At 41.9% G+C, this 23,214-nt stretch overlaps 1 protein-coding gene and 1 pseudogene across 13 annotated transcripts in view; one reads left to right on the top strand and one right to left on the bottom strand.

Annotated features, from left to right (window-relative positions):
• LOC105465552 (nuclear receptor coactivator 7) overlaps window positions 1–23,214 on the bottom strand; it is a 165,044-nt gene that overhangs the window by 112,306 nt on the left and 29,524 nt on the right. For 7 of the 13 annotated variants that reach the window (XM_011714018.3, XM_011714017.3, XM_011714021.2 and 4 more), the window contains one exon: window positions 18,163–18,276. The exons of 1 other annotated variant lie outside the window; for it this stretch is intronic. In XM_011714018.3, coding sequence (XP_011712320.1) covers window positions 18,163–18,212 — 50 coding nt within the window. In that variant the 5' untranslated portion in view covers window positions 18,213–18,276. Of the gene's footprint in view, window positions 1–18,162; window positions 18,277–18,484; window positions 18,502–19,260; window positions 19,379–20,331; window positions 20,554–23,214 lie in introns of those variants that run through there. 5 more of the 13 variants (XM_071096406.1, XM_071096408.1, XM_071096407.1 and 2 more) reach the window with 3 other exon arrangements.
• LOC139363297 (B-cell CLL/lymphoma 7 protein family member C pseudogene) lies at window positions 9,303–14,998 on the top strand (annotated as a pseudogene).

Here is a 23,214-nt window from a genome sequence, read left to right as displayed (position 1 = left end):
GTTCAGAAAATGTATGTGCAAATTGTATTTTAAAAAGACATAGAATGATTTAGAAAAATCACTGAGTTTTAAAATTTAAAACATGAATAAATAGCCTCTAATTTAACTGCTTCCTAAGTTTAAATGGTCAAAGTTTGGCCATCTAGTCTGTCAAGTATTCCGTAAGTACACTAAGAAATACCATATAACATTTTCATTGTTGTAATTAATAGTCTTGTTCTCTGGTTCTTCTATATTTAAATTTACTTCATATTCTCCGTTCTCCACACCTGAACAATTCTTGTCTCACGACCGTCAAGCTACATTTATCATTTCAGTCCATGATGTCCCCACCTAAAAGTCATTTTTGACTCTCCAAATAAAATCAGTTGCATGGTTCTGACAGCAGAATTATTGAGAAAAGACCCTTTTCTTGGTCTCCACCATATTCTTAGATACTAGATCCTGTCTTGCTTTGGGAAGAGACCCAGGAGGTCCCCAATCCAACTAACTCATCTTCTCTTCTCGGGCCTAGAACACTCTACATACTCCATGTTGCTGGCACATCTGATGTGGCTTTACTTGGTGGTGAATCACGTTTGCAAACCATGAACCAACCTGTATCTTGCTACGTCTTGGAGACCTTGGCCACTCTCCTTTTCATTCATTACCATTTTCATTTATGTGTGAGAAGTAAAACATTAAAACAAGTAGGCAAGGCTGTTGAATGTTCACTGGTGTAATACACCACAAAAATGAGTGCGGAAAAAACCTGAAGCCCTAACCATTTTGTTTGTGCAAACTTTATTTGAAATGATAAAGAAAAACGGAAGTCAATATGTGTGAACAAGTGCCTGCTGGCTCAAGAACCAGGTCTTCACTTTTACAATAGAAATGACCAGGCTGGGAGAATTTTGCTTGTTGGGGCCTTCAACTCTGAATCTAGAGAGGCAATAACAGAGACATGCTTGCCACACTCCAAAAAGGTAAGCTCAGGAGACTGCTGACATTTTTTGCCGGTATGTAGGGAATTCCCAAGTTTCCCTGGTAGAGTAGAGCTTCTCTAGTTTGTTCCAAAGTTCCTAATACCTTTGTACTGACAATCAGAAAATATCCGTTTAGTTATTAAAGATATTTCTAACCATTTTGTCATTTAGGCCAGTGATTCCCAATTAGATTGAGAACTAATAAGTTCTAGAAAATTCAATTCAACATAGCTTACTGACAAATACAGCCATAATGATTTAAGGGTGTGGGCTGTGAGGTCAGGCATACCTGGGCTGAGACGTGGATCTACCACTACATAGTTATGTGACCTTGGGCAAGTTACATAACATCTATAGGCTTAACATCTTTATCTGCCGTCAGGATGTTAACACGACCTACTCCATAAGGTAATTATGAGATTACATGAGAACACCAGTCTCTCTGGTACATGGTAAATTCAGCAAATGTTAGCTATTTAGTCATAGTGAATGACTGGTAGGTGCTGGGTACGGGGCTAGACCCTGTGAGAAAGATAAACATAAAAAAAGATCTGACAATAAATGACAACAGACAAATAAGGCAGAGATGAGAGTGTTACTGGGTGCATCCCAAGACAAACAGTGTTAACGGCACCAAAGGAGGCATAAGAAAGTCCCCCAACACCCTCACAGTCCAGTGGCAAGAGAGGGATCATGTAGTTGTGTGTGTTGTGTGGGGGGAGAGAAATAAAATAGGAATGGCCTCAAGAAGACAGTGTCACAATTAAAGATGGGTGTGACAGAGTGATATGTACATTGCTATATTTAAGGAGAGTATAGAGAAGAGTAGTTCTTTGTATATAGAAGGCATAGTTCTGAGGGGACAAAGTGTAATAAGAAATGCACAGAAAAACAAAACAAGAGATAAAGACAGGAGGGGAGGAAGGAGCATATTGTGCAGAACCTCAAATGCCGGAAAGAAGAAGGAACACATAAGTGACATATCTGAGCTCTGCCCAGGAATACTAATCCAGCAAGATGCGTAGGAGGATATGCAATTAGCACTTGACGTATGAGGGCAGAGGGGGTGAAGATCGTTTGGAATTTTCAGATGTGAATTTTAGGGGAAAAGAAAGGAAAATTTCGACAAAAATCACCAACAGCTTAATTGCAAGTATAAACTATGAAGCTTCAGAGCTGGGAGCACACAAAGCATTTTCTGGTTCTGAACTCAATTTTCTCTTGCTGAAGAGTCGCTGTACCAGCAATGAAAGGTTTCAAATACATGTGTGTCTTACTCAGTTTGCACTGCTCATAATAAAAACATAGACTGGGTGGCTCAAATAATGAGCATTTATTTCTTGCAGTTTCAGAGGCTAGGAAGTCCCAGATCTAGATGCTGGAGTGATCTGGTTCCTGGATGGACCAAATTCCAGGTTTACAGATGGCACCTTCTTGCTGTGTCTTTCCATGGTAGTGAGAGAGTGTGCATCTTTCTTGTATTTCTTCTAATAAGGGCACTAATCCTATCATGAAGGCTCCAGCCTCATGACTTAATTAGCTCCAAAAAGCCACCTCCAAATACCATCACATTGGGGATTTAGAATTTCAACATAGGAATTTTGGCGGGTGATTAAAACATTCAGTCCACAGCAATACGACACAAGTTGTTTCAAGCCAACAGTACCAAGTTTAAGTCCAAATCCAGGAGTCAGTTGAGCTGAAGTCTTCCTCAGCTGTCAGCAACACCAATAAAAAGGGGAGAAGAGGCCGGGGGTGGTGGCTCACGCCTGTAATCCCAGCACTTTGGGAGGCCAAGGCAGGCAGATCACGAGGTCAGGAGATTGAGATCATCCTAACTAACACGGTGAAACCCAGTGTCTACTAAAAAATACAAAAAAAAAAAAAAAAAAAAAAAAAAATTAGCCGGGCGCGGTGGCGGGCGCCTGTAGTCCTAGCTACTCGGGAGGCTGAGGCAGGAGAACGGCGTGAACCCGGGAGGCGGTGCTTGCAGTGAGCCGAGATCGCGTCACTGCACTCCAGCCTGGGCGGCAGAGCGAGACTCCATCTCAGGAAAAAAAAAAAAGGAGGGGGAGGAGAGGAGACAGTTTAAATCACTTTTCTTTCCCTGGAATCTGTCTTGGAGCCTGGAATATTGGACCTTTCACTGAAAGATATGACTAGAGCAGGTTTACTGACAAGTTCTAGGGGATTTATAAACTCCCTGAAATTTACCCAACAGTTGTATCTATATATTCATATTTTTTCTCATTTATTCCTGTATTCGCCATTTAGGTAGCAAGCTTTTACATGAAAATTGTTTAGTGCTTATTTTTTAAAGTATTATTCTAAAGACTTCATATATTTTAATTCATTCAATCCTCTCAATAACCTTATAAGGTAGTTACTATTATTTCCATTTTGGGGAAAACTAGACCCAAAGCCCCACAGTAGTAAGCAGTTCTACAGAGAAGAAACCTGCAGGAGGTCCAAAAGCAAAAGTCTCCCAAGTTTCACCACAATAGTTCCATCTGGGGGTTTTGTGAGATGACTTTACTGTTCTTGAATCAGGATTTGGAATGACCAATCAGTCTGGGATTTCAGGTTAAACAGAAACATGCTTGTGCTTATTCATTGAAATTGGTTTATAGGAACCCATTAAACCGTACCGTGGGAAAGTATACTTACTGAATGGGCACTTTATGGACAGCTGCCAATCAGCCAGTGTGTGTTAGATGAATAATTTTCAAATAAATTCATTTTTCAATGATAAAAAACCCCTCACTCCCAATATGCTAACAATCAAAGAATCGTCTAAATCAAGGGGTCATTTTTTTAATGTTGGCCCATAATAAAAAAAATTTAAACTGTGATTCAATACGTACATACTTACAAACATTTAAAATACGGTTTTCATGAACGAATATTTATTCTTACTACATACAACACATTGTGATATCTTCTATTTCAGTCCACCTTAGTCCAGTCTAATCTATTCTGTTCTGTTCCATTAAAAAAAAAAAATGCTGTTTCGTATCCACTAAACTGATTTCATGAGACCCTAATGGGTTATAACCCACAGCTTGTAGTGTTTTACACATAATTAAGTAACAGCCTGTTCCTCAAAAACGAAGCAAAAAGCATGAGTCTAACTATTAATGGCTGAATGTTTATAAGCCTTTTTTTTAATCTTTAGAAAAAAGTTAATGATTTCCTGAAAACATTAGCAGATAAAACTTGACCATGGATATTTTTCCCAGTAATGAATGTCAAGCAATTCGTAAATATTCAGTTAAGAGTTGCCTGGTCTGAACTCAATCGAAAAAATAGAAAACATAAGCCTTAACATTATGGCTCATGCAACAGTTTAGTTAGTAATTTGTAATACTGTCAAATAAGGTACTAGCAGCTTTTTCAAAGGAAATGGGTTTGAAATATTCTCAATATTTTTAAGATTAATAAAATTGCTGAATACTGAAAAATTTGTTGTGATAAAAATTACAATTCACAAACCATTTTATATCCTACATTAAAGAAACTGTTTTGAATATTCTGTCAGTTGATCGACAAGTATTTAACACTTGCAGTATGCCAACCACTATTGAATAGTGAAAGAATAATGAACGATTGAATTAATGATCATGAAGAATGAAAGAATATTCTTGAAAGAACAATGAATGATCGGAGAGTCTCCACCTTCCAGATGTCCATTTGCAGGGAGATTGACTGTAAACGCAATAAACAAATAAGAGCTACAGAAATCATGCAAGACAGTGTCCTTGAGCAGTGCTGTGGATCGCTTCATCTCAGATGGATGGTGCTTTGAAATTGAAATCCAATAATGTTTCTGGTAAAGTCAACTGTAACATTCTCCTTCCACGCCCATATACATTTTTTTTTTTCTTTTTATCACATTATGATGCTAACAGCATGTTTTTTTTTTGTTTGTTTGTTTTTGTTTTTGTTTTTTTGAGATGGAGTCTTGCTCTGTTGCCCAGGTTGGAGGGCAGTGGAGCAATCTCAGGTCACTGTAACCTCCGCCTCCTGGGTTCAAGTGATTCTCTTGCCTCAGTTTCTCCCATGTAGCTGGGATTACAGGCCTGTGCCACCACGCCCAGCTAATTTTTGTATTTTTAGCAGAGACAGGGTTTCACTATGTTGGCGAGGCTGGTCTCAAACTCCTGACCTCAAGTGATCTGCTTGCCTCGGTCTCCCAAAGTGCTAGGACTACAGGCATGGGCCACCATGCTTGGCCCTAACAGCATGTTCTAATCCCCCTTTTGGACAAAGTAGATACTAATACTTAGTGCAATGTAAACTGAGGTAACATGAAGAATAACACTCAGAGATACAGACACAGCAGACAGGGATTCGGGGCTCAGGACCTCCATTTAAAGGCTAACTGATTTGGGGTAAGTTATTTCACCTCCTGAACAACAGATTCATTACCTGCATTTATATTTATTTGTAGGATCATTTTAAGGATAAACAGAATGCTTGTGAAATTATTTCATAAAGTACCAACAACTGCTATTATTAATAACTTGTGTTAGAATCAGTACGCATAGTGAAACTGATAGAATAAAATGACCAAATATTAAGAAAGTATAAAGGTAATATTTAGCAAGTACTTAAAACTGTTCTATTTGCTTTTTATGTATCAACACAATTAAAACTGTGCTATGACTGAGTATCTGAATCCAACAATGGGTAATAAATTTCTCCTCAAATGTCAGACATACTCAAGATGATTTAAGATGATAAATCTCTAACAGCCCTTGGCCAGCAGGAAAAAACAATCTACAGTTAACTAAAGAAAGGGCAAGAGTTCACATCACACCACTCCACCCACGTGGTATAATCATTCTTGGCACTGGCAAACCACAAAGAGATGGCTGCTTCCTAGGGTTCAAAGGCTGCCTCTATGGGGCTGGAGACAAGGAGCGTACCCCTTTGTGTTCCACCAGTGCTGCAGATCAACCACCCAGATCCATCCACGTGATGCCTTCCACTGGACCTCAGACTCTGTATTTGACCAAGAGGGCAAAGGAAGGCTTTTTGCACAGAATTATTTCTGCATTCATTTCTATCATGGGCATCTACTCTTTTTGGACAAGATGTAATCTTAGGGAGTAAAGTGGATCACTGTAATGCAACACCCCAACTTACACAGGTGAATTATTACAGGCTGCATGTTTCCTATTGGCCTGGTAGGTTGATACTCTGACATTAACCATATTATGGATGAATAAGTTGATAAGACATGGATTATGGGATGTTGTCAAGTTATAAACAAATTACTTTTGAAAAGGTCACTTGTAAGTTAGATCTTTAGAACCCATGATGCATTTCTCCTAATTAATTTACACTGGTGTAAATTAATGTTCAGCTGTCAGGACTGCCCACAGAAATCTATGCAACCCATGCTGTGAGTAGCAGCAGGTCAGGTGACCTGTGTTCTACAAGCCCCGTTTTGCCACTAAAGTGGTGCACGGCAGCACTGCAGAGCATAAGCTCTGCGTGGAGAAGACCTGAGTTCAAATCCTGACATGCCTACTTTTATCTCAGTGAAGTTATTCAACCCCTTTGAGTATAAATTACCATAGCAGTCAAATTATATTTAGAGATGAATTTTTTTAAATCAGATATTTGGTGTGAAGATAATCTGGATCAGTTTTACAAAAGGCTTTTTCATACCAAGGCATGCACAAAGATGATAATACTTCTACTCATCCCTGGGGTAAGATGCTGATCATAGCTAAAGATGACCAGCCCAGGTCTCTGACAAATGCAATCCCTGCCTGGCCACCCTGAGGACTGAGGGGGTCAGTATCACTGGCACGTCAATCTGAGACATGACGGTTTGTCAAGCCACCCAAGTGGTGAGGCTCTGATTACCAATTAATATATCTAAAAGTACCCTGGGATAGAGCCAGCCTATCATGGACCTTTCACCTTCATGGGCTTAGGGTCCAACTGTTAAATAAAAGGCTGCTAGATTTCTCAAGGCCCTTTGACTATATAACTCTACTTCATTATATCCCAGAGCCTAACCAATTGTGCTTATAGCAAAGTGTCTTTGGGAAATGATATGATTCCAATTTGGATTGTCACAATTGTTCCTTCTTCCCAGATCTGAACAATAGGAGCAGCTCATGGGCTGAAAGCGGGATGTCAAGATGAAAATTAGGTGATCAGGAATAATTTGTTATTAAAGGAATGTGTGAGTACTCACTGTGCCAGGCACAGTTCATATATTACCCTCAATCTTCACAGCCATCTTGGTTTCATTCCTTACTTGAACGCAAAAGCTACAAAGTGTACTATGCACACAATAGAGAAAGCTATACAGTGGGTTCAAATCTCCTCTGCCATGGAAAAGAGAATAAGGGGACCAGCTGTTCAGCTCTGGCCCTCCTTGCTGGGTTCCATTTGAGCTTCTCTACAGTTCTGGCTGGTTGGAATGTCTCCTTCTTCAAAACCATCTTGTTAGTTGGTTATTTTTAGCCACATTTAACAACTGAAGAAATGTAAGGTAAAGGAAGCTTAGAAAACCTGCCAGAGATTATACACTGCAGTGAATTGCAAACACTAGGTGTTCTGCTTCTGGGTCAGAGGTTCAAGGGTGAAGAATTGCCAGGGCAGAGGCTGGAGATGGGACCTAAGAAATGTTCTACACTTTGCATCCATTGTCACTGAGAATGATGACAGAGGTGGTGCTGGCTCCTACTGCTGCTCTGAAAGGCTGGGTTAAGAGGAAAGCGGAGGTAGGAGCAGTAGTTCTGCTTTTCATGACAACCAGGGAATAGGGGAGGTGACCTACATGAACACCTGGTCTGTGTCTGTGTTTATATTACTCACTGTTTACTCCTAGGCTCTCTCACACCTTTTCAGAGGGGAAAAGTAAACCTCCCACAAAACATCATTTGGTTCAACTACAGATGTATTTCGGATATCTTCAATTAACCCTTGATCCTGAAAAAACGCTTTCAAAGAACCTTCAACCAATAGCATACAAGGACCTACTCGGAAATCACAAAAGCCAAATAATGTCAAGCAAGTGTGTAAGAAGAGAGCCCTGTGTGGCAATACTAAAGAAAATGTTGCATTCTAACTACAAGGGGAAGGAAGAGTCAGTAAGTGTGTAACAAATGACACATGACAGTCACCCCAGAGGATAGTATAAATTGCAGACAGTACAAATAGTACACAGAATGCATAATTTGCTTTAGTAATTCAGTTTTTCATTTGGTTTTCCAGATCTGTCAGGGATCAAGAAATTAATATAGCCATATATTAATTTTGCATATATAAATTATTTGCAAAACCATTTGTGAAAAAGTTTCACAAATCATTCAATCTAGATTTAACAACTGGTAGAAAACTGTCCTGAAGCACCTGAAAACCAGGTGGCCAGGGTCAGAAAATCCAAAAACTTCATCAGGTCTTATCCAGAATTACTCTATCTAATAGTAGTATTAAATCTACTCCTCTACTTAAGAGTTACACAGGCATATTTCAAGATAAATTATAAGAAAGGAAAGACTGGATGACCCTCAAATCACTAATTTCGATCAAAAATTATTAAAATAGGGTATTTTAAACTTTACTTTGATGTTAAACTTAAAGAGCAAAACATCAACAAAACAGGTTTGACAAAGGACTATTTACCAAACACAGTCATGCAAGGATTATGAAACCACATGATAAGATAGCACACAAAGAAAACATTGGCTATTTAACTACTCAGGAGGAAAAAGGCAATGTGGAAGGGGGAAACAGTCTAAAAAGCAGTTTTTAGGGTTTCAGATATATAATTGTGGCAGCAGGCACAACATCAGGGTAAATTTTCCTTTTGACTTCCTCGGAACACTAGTTGAGATTTATGTAAGGCGGTATAATTTAGTTTAGAGAAAACTGAGATTGCATCAATTTGGCCTCACCCTTTGCCTGACATTTTATCCTTCTCTCCAGAGATCTTACTTGGACTGCTCTTAAGTATGCTGCTCCAGAGAACTCTGCTCTGTATTGTCAGAAACTGGCTTTCAAGTAAGTTCTGTTGCTAATTCCACTTGATAATTCCACAGTTAAGTCAGAAGGCATTTGAAAAGATGTATAACTTTGGATGGCTCTTTTCTGATGATAGGCTGAAGGGGGTTCTTCTCTCTTTGGTTTGCCTTTTGCTTTTCATAGCTTGACCATTTCTGGCTTCCACTGCATTGTAAGAGCTAAACTACAGGTTTGTCAGTCAGTGTTTCTCTGTCTGTGTCTGTCTGTCTCTCCCTGCTCCCACCGCCTCTTCTCTCCATTCTCCTCTCTCCCTCTATCTCTCATTTCCTAGTTACAAATCATGTTCTGAAACTAGGCCGCATAAAACTTAGAAACTAGGCCTCATATAAAAAAAATTAACACCAGGTGGCTCTGGATAGGGTCCCACCCTGCCTCGATAGGGTCCCACCCTGATAGGGTCCCACCCTGCCAATTCCGGGAAACAACCTCATGGGGTCCCACCCTGCCAATTCCGGGGGTCCCACCCTGCCTCGAAGTTCCCGGAATCAGCAACTCCAAGAAAAAACCTCATAAGGTCCTGCTCTAACCAATTAGCATAAGACACCTTGCTCAGGCCATAGACAGACCCAATTACCACGCGCCTAAAGCTTTGTTTGAATTTCGCGCCCTAAGCTGTGTTTGAACTTGTATTTGCCTATATAAACAGCCTGTAACAAGCAGTCGGGGTCCCAGGGCCAACTTAGAGCTTGGGACCCTAGCGCGCTAGTAATAAATAACTCTCTGCTGTGAATCTCGTGTCGGTGATCCTTCGCGGCGACCCCTGCCCAGGAGGGAATCGACAGTTCGGTTCCAACATTTGGTGCGTTGGCCGGGAAGTGGGGTCGTCCGAGGACCCCCGACCCATCCGGCGGAGACCCATCTGGCCCGGGCCACGGACTGCTGACTGAACGGACCTACCAGGTACTTTCGTTTTGTTCTGTCTGTCTTGCCGGCTAACTCTGAACTCTGGGGAGTACTCCTTCTGAATTAAGTGGGGAAGGGGGACAGACGTGTCCGGCACCTTCCCACTTTTCGCCCTGGGGGACGCCCTGGCGGTAGTCTGGGAGAAGGCTAATGACTCGGTCAGCCTCCTCAAATCTGTAGGCAGGCCGCCCCTGCCGTCTGAATATTTTGTAATCTTGTGGCGCTACTCTCTGGCCGCGCGGCTTCTCCTTACTTGTCTGGTCTTTGTTTTTGTTACTTTTGTTTTGTCCTTGTTTGTTATACGTGGACGAAATAAGACAGACGTTGACGACTCCTTTGTCTCTGACCCTGACTCACTTCCCTGACGTTCGGGCTCGAGCCCACAACCTCTCCATAGAAGTCCGTAAGGGACGATGGCGAAAATTCTGCTCGTCCAAGTGGCCTACCCTCTATGTTGGGTGGCCCCGGGACGAAACATTTAACCTCCCAATTATCTTACAGGTTAAAGCAACAGTGATGGATCCTGGGCCACACGGACACCCAGACCAGGTGGCCTACATAATTACTTGGGAGGATCTGGTCCGAAACCCTCCCTCTTGGGTGAAACCCTTCCTCCATTCCCCTTCCCCATCCCAATCTACCCTCCTTGCCTTAGAAGCCCCAAAGAATCGGAATCTGGACCCGCATAAGCCAGTCCTCCCAGATAAACCCCAGAGGGACCTCCTCCTTCTCGAACCCCTGCCTCCTCCACCTCAGAACCCCCTTCTGGGACCTCCACCTTCACCCTTGCCCCCTGTCTTGTCCCCAGCTCTTTCCTCTACCGCCTCGACCCCTACCCTTTCTCCAACTTCTCCCTCGGCCCCTCCCTCCACCCCGTCTCCTCCTCCAGCCCCGCCCAAACTCACCCCTCGGATGCGCCGCCGACACCTCCTCGTCTCCGCTTGCGGCGGACTGAGGACCCAGAAGGCCCTTCCACTTAGCAATCCTCCCTTTTCCCCCTCCGTACTGTCAGTCTAAAACTAAAAAACCCATAACCCTTCCTTTTCCCAAGACTCTCAGGCCCTAACCTCGTTAATAGAATCCATTCTCCTCACCCACCAGCCCACCTAGGATAATTGCCAGCAACTCCTGCAGGTCCTCTTAACCACTGAAAAAGGCAGCAAGTCCTCTTGGAGGCCCGGAAAAATGTGCCAGGACCAGGAGGCCTCCCAACCCAACTTCCCAATAAAATAGACGAGGGATTTCCCCTCACCCGCCCGGACTAGGACTATGAAACGGCACCAGGTAGGGAGAGTCTCCGAATCTATCGCCAGGCTCTGTTGGCGGGTCTCAAAGGGGCAGGAAAACGCCCCACAAATTTGGCCAAGATAAGAAAGAAACCCCTAAGGAAAAGGAAGCCAGGTTAGCGAAGGAACAGATAGAGCGAGAGGATCGTAAGAACCGAGTAAAGGATAAGCACTTAACAAAAATCCTGGCGGCAGTTGTGAGAGAGAAAGGACCAGGGAGAGAGGGAAAGAAGCGGAGACGGCCAAAAGTGGAAAAAGACCAGTGTGCCTACTGCAAAGAACAGGGGACTCGCGGAGGCGTTAAGGACGAAAGAGGGCGCAGCCAACTCCCGGAGGAACGGCAGGCCGAGAGCGCGGCGCCCGGGCCTGGCGCCAAGCCTAAGCCCGCCAGACGGGAGGCGGCCCCGCCGCGGGCTCGGCTCCGGCCCCGGAGCCACGCCAGCATGGCCGGCCGGACCGTACGGGCCGAGACCCGGAGCCGGGCCAAAGATAACATCAAGAAGGTAATGGCGACCATCGAGAAGGTCCGGAAATGGAAGAAGCAATGAGTGACTGTAGGCGACACTTCCCTTCGTATCTTCAAGTGAGTGCCAGTGGTGGACCCCCAGGAGGAGGAGCGAAGGCGGGCAGGTGGCGGGGCAAAGAAATCCCGTGGCCGGGAACGTCGGGGCAGGGGCGCCAGTCCCCGAGGGGGTGGCCCTCTCATCCTGCTGGATCTCAATGATGAGAACAGCAACCAGAGTTTCCATTCGGAAAGTTCCCTGCAAAAAGGCACAGAGCCCAGTCCTGAGGGCAGCCCCCAGCCCAGCCGCCCTGTGTCACCTGCCGGACCCCCAGAAGGGGTCCCTGAAGAGGCTCAGCCCCCACGGCTGGGCCAAGAGAAAAATCCCGGGGGCATAACTGCTGGCAGCACTGACGAACCCCCAATGCTGACCAAGGAAGCCCTGGCAATGATCCAGCAGATGCATGCCTGGACACACTTAAGTAATTGAAAGCTAAAATTACTGATTAAAAAACTGACTTTCTAATCCCAAAGACAAGTACCCTCGTAGAACAAGTGACATCTGCCTGTAAGGTCTGTCAGCAGGTAAACGCTGGGGCTACCCGAGTGCCAGAAAGGAAACGAACTCGTGATAATCGCCCAGGAGTCTATTGGGAAATAGACTTCACTGAAGTAAAACCTCACTATGCTGGATATAAGTACTTACTGGTGTTTGTAGATACCTTTTCAGGATGGGTAGAAGCCTACCCCACCCGGCAAGAAACGGCACACATAGTAGCCAAGAACATTTTGGAAGAAATCTTTCCTAGATTCGGACTTCCCAAGGTAATTGGGTCAGATAACGGGCCGGCCTTCGTTTCTCAGGTAAGTCAGGGGCTCGCCAGGATATTGGGGATTAATTGGAAATTACATTGTGCCTATAGACCCCAGAGCTCAGGACAGGTAGAAAGAATGAATAGAACAATAAAAGAGACCCTTACTAAATTGACCTTAGAGACTGGTTTAAAAGATTGGAGACGCCTCCTATCCTTAGCTCTGTTAAGGGCCCGGAATACACCTAACCGTTTTGGGCTCACTCCATATGAAATCCTCTACGGAGGACCTCCCCCTTTGTCAACCTTGCTTAATTCCTTCTCCCCCTCCGATCCTAAGACTGACCTACAGGCCCGGCTAAAAGGACTCCAAGCAGTACAGGCCCAAATCTGGGCCCCCTTGGCAGAACTGTACCAACCAAGACATCCACAGACCAGTCACCCCTTCCAGGTGGAAAACTCTGTCTACGTTAGACGGCATCGCACTCAAGGACTAGAGCCTCGGTGGAAAGAACCCTACATTGTTCTCCTGACCAGTCACCCCTTCCAGCCATAAAGGTTGATGGAATCTCCACTTAGATCCACGCATCCCACGCCAAGGCTGCTCCAGAGACGTCCAGACCAACACCACTTGAGACATGGAAACTCCGACGCTCCGCGGACCCGCTCAAGATAAGACTCTCTCATATCTAACTCCTTGCTTATTGTTTGCCCTTCTTCCCTGCGCCGTCTCTAGTATAGTTTTTGACGCTAACCCCCCACCGGCCATTTAGCCTGACCTGACAGATAATTAATTTTAGTAATCAAGAGGTCTTAAATAAGACCTCCGAAAATACTCCTATAAAGACTTAGTTTCCAGACCTCTATTTCAACCTAAAAAAAAAAAAAAAAATAGCAGAAAAGATAAAAGACACAGGCCCCCGGTTTACTGGTCCCACAGGAGTCCTATTAACGACTCCTCAGGATAGACAAGAATAAAAAGCACAGGCTAAAAAAATGTCCATCAGCCGGAACAGGTTTTATGCCTGTCCCGGATGCAAGACAGAACCAATTAAAAAAACTTATAGAAATCTGACTCACTTGTATTGCAAAAACTGGTCCTGTGTAACTACTAATAATAAAAAGTAAAATAAGCCACAAAACCTTAATATATAACTATGCCCTTTGTCCAGCCCTGTACCACAACCCGATATTCAGAAAATTGCAACCTGGTTCGCATCAAGTTTGAAGATGCGGCAAAATCTGATAACAGATAGATAACAACAAGGTTAATATAAGGTCTCTATTTATACCAGCACAACCCGCCTAAAATTCCCCTCCAAATCAGACTATTAGTCAATCCAGACACTGCCCCTGTTGCAGTAAGGCCAGACCAGGTTTTATTAGAAGCTAGAAAGCCCCCGGTTTCCATATCGGAGAAGCCCCAACTAAAAACTCCTCAAAGCACTTCCCCGCCCTTAATCTCCCTCACCCTCGCCGACATATTAAGAATTAAGGTAGCGGCTAAAGTTAAGACCAGGACAGCAGCCCTAGTGCATAGTAACCATCACCTGCAACAACTTAAAGTAGCCATAGAACAATCTATCACAAAACTTAAAGAGTCCTTGACTTCTCTGTCTGAAATTATATTACAAAACCAACAAGGACTAGAAATTGTCTTTCTAAAAAAGGGCGGGCTCTGTGCAGCCCTGAAAGAGCAATGTTGTTTTTATGCAGATCATTCAGAAATAGTTAAAAATTCTATGGCAAAACTAAAAAAAGATTAGACAAGAAAAAAAAAAAAAAGAAAAAATCTCAACAAAGTTAGTTTAAAAATTAGTACAACCAATCCCCTTGGCTTAGCACCCTAATCTCCACCATCTTAAGACCCCTCATCCTGCTCACGCTCATCCTGACTTTCAGGCCATGCATACTCAACCACTTACTCACCCTTACTAAAAATAGATTACATGCTATGGTTCTGACCCAACAATACCAGACCCTCAGGACTGAAAAAGAGGCTCAAGATTGAGCCTCTGACACAAAAAGAGGAGGGAATGAAACTAGGCCGCATAAAACTTAGAAACTAGGCCTCATATAAAAAAAATTAACACCAGGTGGCTCTGGATAGGGTCCCACCCTGCCTCGATAGGGTCCCACCCTGATAGGGTCCCACCCTGCCAATTCCGGGAAACAACCTCATGGGGTCCCACCCTGCCAATTCCGGGGGTCCCACCCTGCCTCGAAGTTCCCGGAATCAGCAACTCCAAGAAAAAACCTCATAAGGTCCTGCTCTAACCAATTAGCATAAGACACCTTGCTCAGGCCATAGACAGACCCAATTACCACGCGCCTAAAGCTTTGTTTGAATTTCGCGCCCTAAGCTGTGTTTGAACTTGTATTTGCCTATATAAACAGCCTGTAACAAGCAGTCGGGGTCCCAGGGCCAACTTAGAGCTTGGGACCCTAGCGCGCTAGTAATAAATAACTCTCTGCTGTGAATCTCGTGTCGGTGATCCTTCGCGGCGACCCCTGCCCAGGAGGGAATCGACAGTTCGGTTCCAACAGTTCTTACTGTCTTAAGAGCACCACTGACTTTGTCCTTGTGCCACTGTTCCTATGCATACTCCCAAGATCATATTTCAGCATTTTACGATATGTTTTTTGTTTCATTGTTAGAATACTTTTCAGAAGAGGTCATGATAAGCAAGACAGTTTTACATTTCTGAGTTGAAAAAACTGTGCTGCTCTTCCAGAACAGTTTTGGTTTGTATTCGCAGCTTCAGGAGCTCCCTTGACTAAACATTTTAGGAAGAAGAAGAGGTTAACATGGAGCAGGTTGTTCATGAACCAGCAGTGACTTTTACTACTGCTATCACTTTGGATTCAGACTGAGAAGGCACTATAGCTCTTAAAACCACTATGTAGGGCATGTGAAGAAGAAAGAAAAGAAAGAAGAAGAAGAAAGTAAGGAGGAGGAAGGAGGAGGTGGGAGAAAGAAGGAAGGGGGAGAAGCAGGAAAGGGGAGGAGGAAGAAGAGAGGAAGAAGAGCAGGAAGAGAAGCAGGAAGAAAGGGAGGAGGCAACGAAGGGAGAGGGGGAGAAGGGGGAGGAGAAGGATGACCACCATCTTGACCTAAACTCCTATGTTATCCAAAAATAAATTCAAAATGGATCACAGACTTCAATACAAAACATAATGCTATAAAATTTTCAGAAAAGAAAAACAGCAGAGAATCTTCAGAACACAGAGCTAGGCAAAGAGATCTTAGAATTCAGACCAAAAGCACAATTCATAGAAGGAGAAACTGATAAATTGAATCACATCAAAATTAAAAACTTCTGCTCTGCAACTCTGTTAACTGGATGAAAAGACAAACTACAGACTGGGAGAAAATTATTTGCAAACCACATATCCAACAAAAGACTCGGATGTGTACAATTCAGCAGTAAAAACCTAAACAATTCAATTAGAAAATGGGCAAAAGATAGGAAAGGAGATTCCACTAAAGAACACATACATATGGCTAATAATAAGTACATGAAACTGTTAAACCTCACTAACCATTAAGGAAATACAAATTAAAACCATAATGAGACATCACTACATACTTATCAGAATAGCTAAAATAAAAAATATTGACACCACCAAATGACAATGCAGAGAAACTGGTTTACTCAGACTTTGCTGATGGGAATGTCAAATGTTACAACCATTCCAGAAAAGTGTACTGCAGTTTCTTATAAAACTAAAAATACACTTATCCTTTGACCCAGCAATTGCACTCTTGGACAGTTATCTCAGGGAAATGAAAACTCATGCTCATACAAAAACTTGTACATAAATGATTGTAGCATCTAGCATCTTTGTTCATAAATAGCCCAAACTGGAAACAACCTAAATGCCCTTCAATGGGTAAATGACTAAAAATGACTAAAAAAATACTATGGAATGCTACTGTGCAATAAAAAGGAACAAACTATCGATACATGCAACAGCTTTGAGGGATGTCAAGGGAGTAACGCTGAAGGGAAGAAAAAGCTAAATGCCAAAGGTTACATACTACATGACTCCATTTGCGTAGTATTCTTGAAATGACAAATTATAGTGGTTGTCAGAGGAGGCAGGTAGATGGAAGGAGTGAGTAGGGATACAAAAAGGTAGCATGTGGGATCCTTTTAATGCAACTGTTGTGTATCTTGACTGATGGTGACCACAGAAATCTCTATATGTGATATAACTGCATGGAACTAAATACATACAAACGTACATACAATGAACGCTCTGAATAAGGCTAGTGGATTGTATCAATGTGAATTTCCTAGTTGTGATATTGTACTATGGATAAAGAATAGGGGTATCTATTATTCCTTACAACTAACTACATGTGAATCTAAAATTATCTCAAAATAAAAACTTTGGAGATCTTATTTATTCTAAATATCCTATCTTTCTGGTGTTTCATCCATTAGATGCCTGATGTCTTCCCTCCCTAATCTGGTTACTCTCTGTAGTCCTAACAGCAGAAAATATTTTACTACAATTGGTAGTTTAACTTGTGCTTCCCCAAAACCTTATTCATGATTTACTATTCCCAACTGGAGCATGCCCTTTGGAAATGGCCTTATGTTTAATACTGACTCTTATGCTGCATGAAATGGACAAAATATATTCTGAGTCTTAGTTGCATCACTGGTAAAATGGAGATAAATTAACTGATGGCATAGATTTATTTTGAAGACAATTAAAATCATAAGTAAAGCACTCAGTACATAGTAGGTCCTTAAATTGTTTCCTTCCTTTTCCCATTATCAACCTAAAATCTAGCTTAATTACTGGATAAAAACATCAACAGTAAACTTTGGTTTTGGCTCCAAGGCTCAGTTTAGAAAACAGTAAATGCATCTCTAATGAGCACAGCCTGGGGACTGGGGATGGAATGAGGCTAAATTCAGTTCTTAACACGCATTTCAATTTAGGAGAAACATGTTTTTAAGCCTATGTTCTCTGAGTCTGAAAACATTCTGGCTTATCAAAATGTTTTACGAATGTTTAGCATATAATTCATTTTTTTATGATTAGTGAGTGACTGCCACATAGACATTTAAATCTGTAAATGGTAACAAATCATATACAAAATTACTTCTATTCAGATATCAACAAATTTATTTATGTTGGACAAGTTCCAGCCTTAAAAATGACTCTGATTCAAAAACATAATTTCACCCATTTCACCTACCTACAAAAGTATTTTTTAGTAATAGACTCCCCACAAGGTGATAAGCTTTAAATGTGTCAGAGATTTTCAGTTATAGTCCAACCAATTAAGCTACAGAACAGTAGGAGCGAAGCACTTAGGATTTAAAATTCAAGGTAGGTTGCTAAACATGGGATTCGGAGCAATTTGCAGGTCAGAGCATGACAGCTGGATTTGCTGAGCAACACTGGCCTGAGAGAAGTGTCAAAGCTAGAAAGAGAAGAACCAAATGTTACAATCCTCTAATATGAATAAAATGGATGAAGCAAAGTATAGTTTACTTCTCCTGGTTACCTGCTCTATTTATGAACAAGCACAAAACACAAAATGCAAAGTAATACTTGAGGACAAAGTCCGCTCAAATATTTCTTTAAAGTACTGATAACAATTTTGTAAAATGAATGCTTACCGAGCAAAATAACTTTGTTTCCGTTCCTTCTTCTCTTCCTTGGTATCCATAATACACAATCAAAAGTGCAAAGTATTTGGAAAAAGTCCCTCTTTTTAATAGTGAGTCATAACCCTGTAAGAAAAAATAACAAAGCAACTGTAAACTTAAAAGTTTACACTGGCCAATGTGAAGAATAAAATGGAGTAGAACTACATGGACCAAAACAAATGAAAAATAAACTTTAACCAGGAAAGACTGTCACATGAGTCAAATATGAAATGCAAATGTTAAATGGGAGAAACTACAATCAGAATGGAGATGTTAAACTATCAAGCAAAACCTGATGGAAAACCAAACTGAAGTATTTCCCTCATATATTTTAAAACATGCCAAAATAAAAACCTTCACTGACTTTGGAAGATTGTAGCCTAACTATGTAGATGCTAATTATTTAAAAAAAAATTGAACTCATAATCTCTCTTCCCAAGCAATTAATAATGAATATGTCTCAGATAATTATGTAAAATGGCTCACTTAGGTGTTTTACAAGAATGTTCTTTTTTAAAAAATAAAAATAACTTCAGCACTCTATTTTATTTTCGGAAACATGCCAGCAAGTACATCTCACTTGAGCAAATGTGGAAATGAAAGTACAAAGACACAGGAAGCTGTTCCTCAGCATGGCTTTAAACCCTTGCCTCTCTCTCTTCTCCCCCTCCTGCGACCCTCACCCACGCTTGCCAGCAGTGGCTTAAGCCTATAATATAAAAGGTTGTCTCCAACAACCTTTTATCAAGCTTCCTTAAATACCACTTTCATCATGCCACTCCCCTGCTCAAAAATTTCCAATGTCTACTTATTGCCTGATTCACCGGCCTAATTTCTGCAGAGCACTAACATTCCTAAAACTTGTCCTTTCACCCTGAAGTTCACCAATCGAATTTAAATTTAAAAAAAGCAGGCTGAGCCGTGGCTCACACCTGTAATCCCAGCACTTTGGGAGGCCGAGGCAGGCAGAACACTTGAGATTGGTAGTTTGAGATCAGCCTGACTAACAGGGTGAAACCACTTCTCTACTACAAATACCAAAAATTAGCCAGGCATGGTGGTGCACACCTGTAATCCCAGCTACTCGAGAGGCTGAGGCACGAGAATCGCTTGAACCGAGGAGGCCGAGGTTGCAATGAGCCGAGATGGCACCACTGCACTGCAGCCTGGGTGAAAAACGGAGACTCTGTCTCCAAAAAAAAAAAAAAAAAAAAATTAGTAAATATAAATAAATAAAGCAAAGTGTATTCACAATCAAAATTGTTTACTAATTCATTTCAATTCAGTAAACAAATTACATACATACTACACGAAAGGGAGTATGATAAGTACCAGAGGCCAAAGATAAAGCCATGATATTTGCTCTAACAGTATATATTGTCTTTCCGGAGAGACACTTAAGATTTCAAGACAATGTTATATGTACTGCTGAAAAAGAGGCCTCAAGAAAAATACTTAATTAGCTCAATTTAGCCATTTTCTAATGTATATTTTCAAAATATCATTGAAAAAATATAATATATATAATTTCTATTTGCCAATTAAAAAAAAATTAAATAACACTTAACCCTATGCAAGGCCCACCCCAGGTACCCTGAGCACACACTAAGGTTGTAGGTTAAGAATGGATTTCCGGCCGGGCGCAGGGGCTCACGCCTGTAATCCTGGCACTTTGGGAGGCCGAGGTGGATGGATCACCTGAGGTCAGGAGTTCATGACCAGCCTGGCCAACATAGTGAAACTCTGCCTCTACTAAAAATACAAAAATTAGCCGGGTGTGGTGGCGGGCGCCTGTAATCCCAGCACTTGGGAGGCTGAGGCAGGAGAATTGTTTGAACCTGGGAGGTGGAGTTTGCAGTGAGCCGAGACCACTCTGTCACACTCCAGCCTGGGCAACAAGAGCAAAACTCCGTCTGAAAAAAAAAACACAAATGCATTTCCTAGGTAAAGGGTATGAGCAAGCAGGTTTCGATTGAACAAAAGCAAGAAGACAAAACAGTTCCCTGCTGTTCTAGGGTAAAGTGAGCTGAGGATGAAGACATGGGCGGGATCTGGGTCACGGAAAGCCTAGTATGCCACTCTAAGGAGCTTGGACTTAATCCTAGCTAGGCTATGTGCGGCCCACCCCCTTCAATGTACCTTGTCAGATGCCACCAATTGCTCATGCTGAACCCAGCGGCAGCATTTGCAGAACCATTACCAAATCGATCAGAGCTGGTCCACGAGATAAAACCAATTTTCTCATCTGCGATGTATATGAAAAGACGCCACCAGAGGATTTTCCATGAGGTAGTGTAGCATCAGACAGCAGAGGTAGAGGATGGACTTGAGAGGACTTAAGGACAGGGTGAAGTAGATTCACTAAAAAGAAATTACAGTCAAACTAATTGAGGGAGGAGCACCCAAACCTAGGCAGCAGTAGTTGACATAGAAAGAGGAGGGATGGACTCAAGAAATACTTGGGAGGCTGATGAGTTGAGATTTGGTGACTCATGCAGTGTAGATAACCAGGAAAGTGAGGAATGAAGGATGCTCTCCAAGTTTCTGCTTCAGGAACTGTGTGGGCTATGACACCAAAGATCTGGTACAATATACATGAAGAGGGCACGCTGCATGTAGGACAGGGGAGCAGAAGGAGGTAAGAGATCGGTTGTGGACATGGTGCCTTTGAGACGGCTATGGGATAGTGGAGCTGGGGACATTCACCACACGTTTGATTACATCGAAAGCACAGAAGGGCAGTAAAGGCTAGAGGAAAGGAATTAAAAAAATCAGCATATGCTTGTAGTTAGGAAGAAAAGGAGAAAAAACAATATGATGATGAGATCACCTTGGAAGTCTGACAACTATTCACGCAGCCCTGTACAGAAACAAGGGAGTACACAGTCTCAGCTCTTACTAGTTTATCTTCATATCCCTGACTTGGACTTCACCCTCAAAGAGTTTTTCATCCAGTCAGGAAAATATGACTGTGCAGATAACTAAACTGTAGGGTAGTATCTTGGTGCTGTCCAATGAATAATATTAAGAATCCAAAAGATGCAAAGTTCAATTCTGCTTGAGGTGATAAACCTTTCAGAGTGGTTAGGATTTCAATGGGTAAAAAACAGGGATAGGGCATTCCAGACAGTGGGAATGCCAGAGCAAAGGGATAGAAGTGAAAGGGGATAGGCACACTCGGGCAAGGAAAGAGTGGCTATCAGGTACGGAAAGGGAACTAATCTTGATGCCTGCCTACCAAGAGCCATTTATTTCAACATATTATCCCTATGTTATCTTTTTATCCTTCAACCACACTATGATTTAGATGTCCTCATTTCCATTAAACTGAGGCTGAGAGGTACTAATTAATTTCCTTAATTCAACAGCACTAGCTGTGCTGCGGCAGCGATTTAAATCCAGTCTAGTATACACTCCAGTGTCTTTCAATAACCTTTGGAGCCAGAAAGCATTTGGGATGAGCTAGAAAAAGTAGTCCGGAGTCAACAATATCCAATGCTGCAGCATAGAATTCTCAAGTTAAGTCACACGTACCTAGCCACTGGGACAGGGAGGTCATTGAGGACCTCCAACAGGACTGCATTAGTGACGTACTGGGAGTGGAAGTCATGCTACCATGAATTGGGGTAGTTAGTACTCATTCAAGAATTCAAGTGCAAGAGGAAACAAGAAAAAGGAAAGAAGGCGTTTGAGCGTCTAACTCTCATGAGCTCAGTTTCACGCTGTGGTTTGAACGCCCTGGGCTCCTCCCCAACTCTGCACCTTTATCCTCACTCTTTCCTCAGGCATGAGGCAACCTTGCCAGGCTCCTCCTTCTGACAAGGCCCAATTCTACTTCAAAGGCTTTCCTGACCACTTGTGTGCCCTTCTCTCCCCTAAAGAGTTTACTTCATATATTACCTATCACTTACTGCAAGGCACTTAATCATATACGGTGTGACAACAGCATTTCACTTGATCTCCTCGCCCCAACCATAAATTCCTTTGAGTCAAAACTACCATGTTTCACTTTTACTATACTTCTCTAAATAACTGGCACATAAGTAGGCAGAAAATCCATATAAAAGCTAAGCAAGGAGTTAAATTAATCCACAACCGGGGATAAGGTCAATTACATGGCAGACCAATACAAATCCAAAAATTCCTCCCAAATTAAGAATTACTTAGGGATAGAGGATGGAGTCTCATGCCAGCCTCCCTCAGACTCCAGGAAGGATCAGAATCCTAGGCTCTCTGCCCTGCCCTGGGTCAGGTGGTTTATTTTAAAGTTCATCTCCTACAAGTCAAAAAAGTAATGATCTCTATTAAATTTTCGGTCATGAATAAAAATGAAGTTACAGCAATCTAATTGGAAAATTTTTATACTTTAAGCTGAGCCAGAAACTGATATTCTGTTCAAGTAGAAAAATATTTATGAAAATATGCACAAGACAAAAAGATTAAATTATCCAAGAGTTGACATCTGGTGCTGCTGTGTCTGATTACAACCAGTAAGGCGTTTAAAAAATTTTTCAATATCCTATGAGATAAATGAAAAATATGCTAATCTTTGGTTTAAGTTTCTGGAAATTTTTATATTCCTTAAACAAGATAGATGCAGTTCTTACAGGTTTAGACACACCAACAGATTAACCAGAAGGAGCTCAGTAGAGAATGCTATAAAAATGATTTGCACAAAACACCACACTGCAGCCTTCATGCTTCAGTGACAAACCAGGGCTCCTTAAATCAATCTCTAATGGGAACTACATTTTCCATTATAAGTGGTCATAATGGGCTTCTTAAAAGCCCTTTGTTCATTTAATGTTGACTTTCCTTCACATCAATACACTCTTGACTCATCTAATTGCTGACTTCTAAGAGTCTCCTGCATTTACCGTGTGTTGCAGACCAAAAAGAATTTCATGAGAAAGCATAAGATGAATCTTCCATCTAAATATTTTTTTTTTGCAATCTTAAATCAGGATAGTCAATTTAAACTTAAATCCAGTTCATTATTCAAATAAAAATAGCACATAAAAA

This window comes from Macaca nemestrina, chromosome 5 (genome assembly GCF_043159975.1).
Source record: "Macaca nemestrina isolate mMacNem1 chromosome 5, mMacNem.hap1, whole genome shotgun sequence".
Classification (NCBI taxonomy): domain Eukaryota; kingdom Metazoa; phylum Chordata; class Mammalia; order Primates; family Cercopithecidae; genus Macaca; species Macaca nemestrina.
The sequence above is the reverse complement of the archived record's forward strand: the minus strand, read 5'-3'. Positions and strand labels throughout refer to the sequence as shown.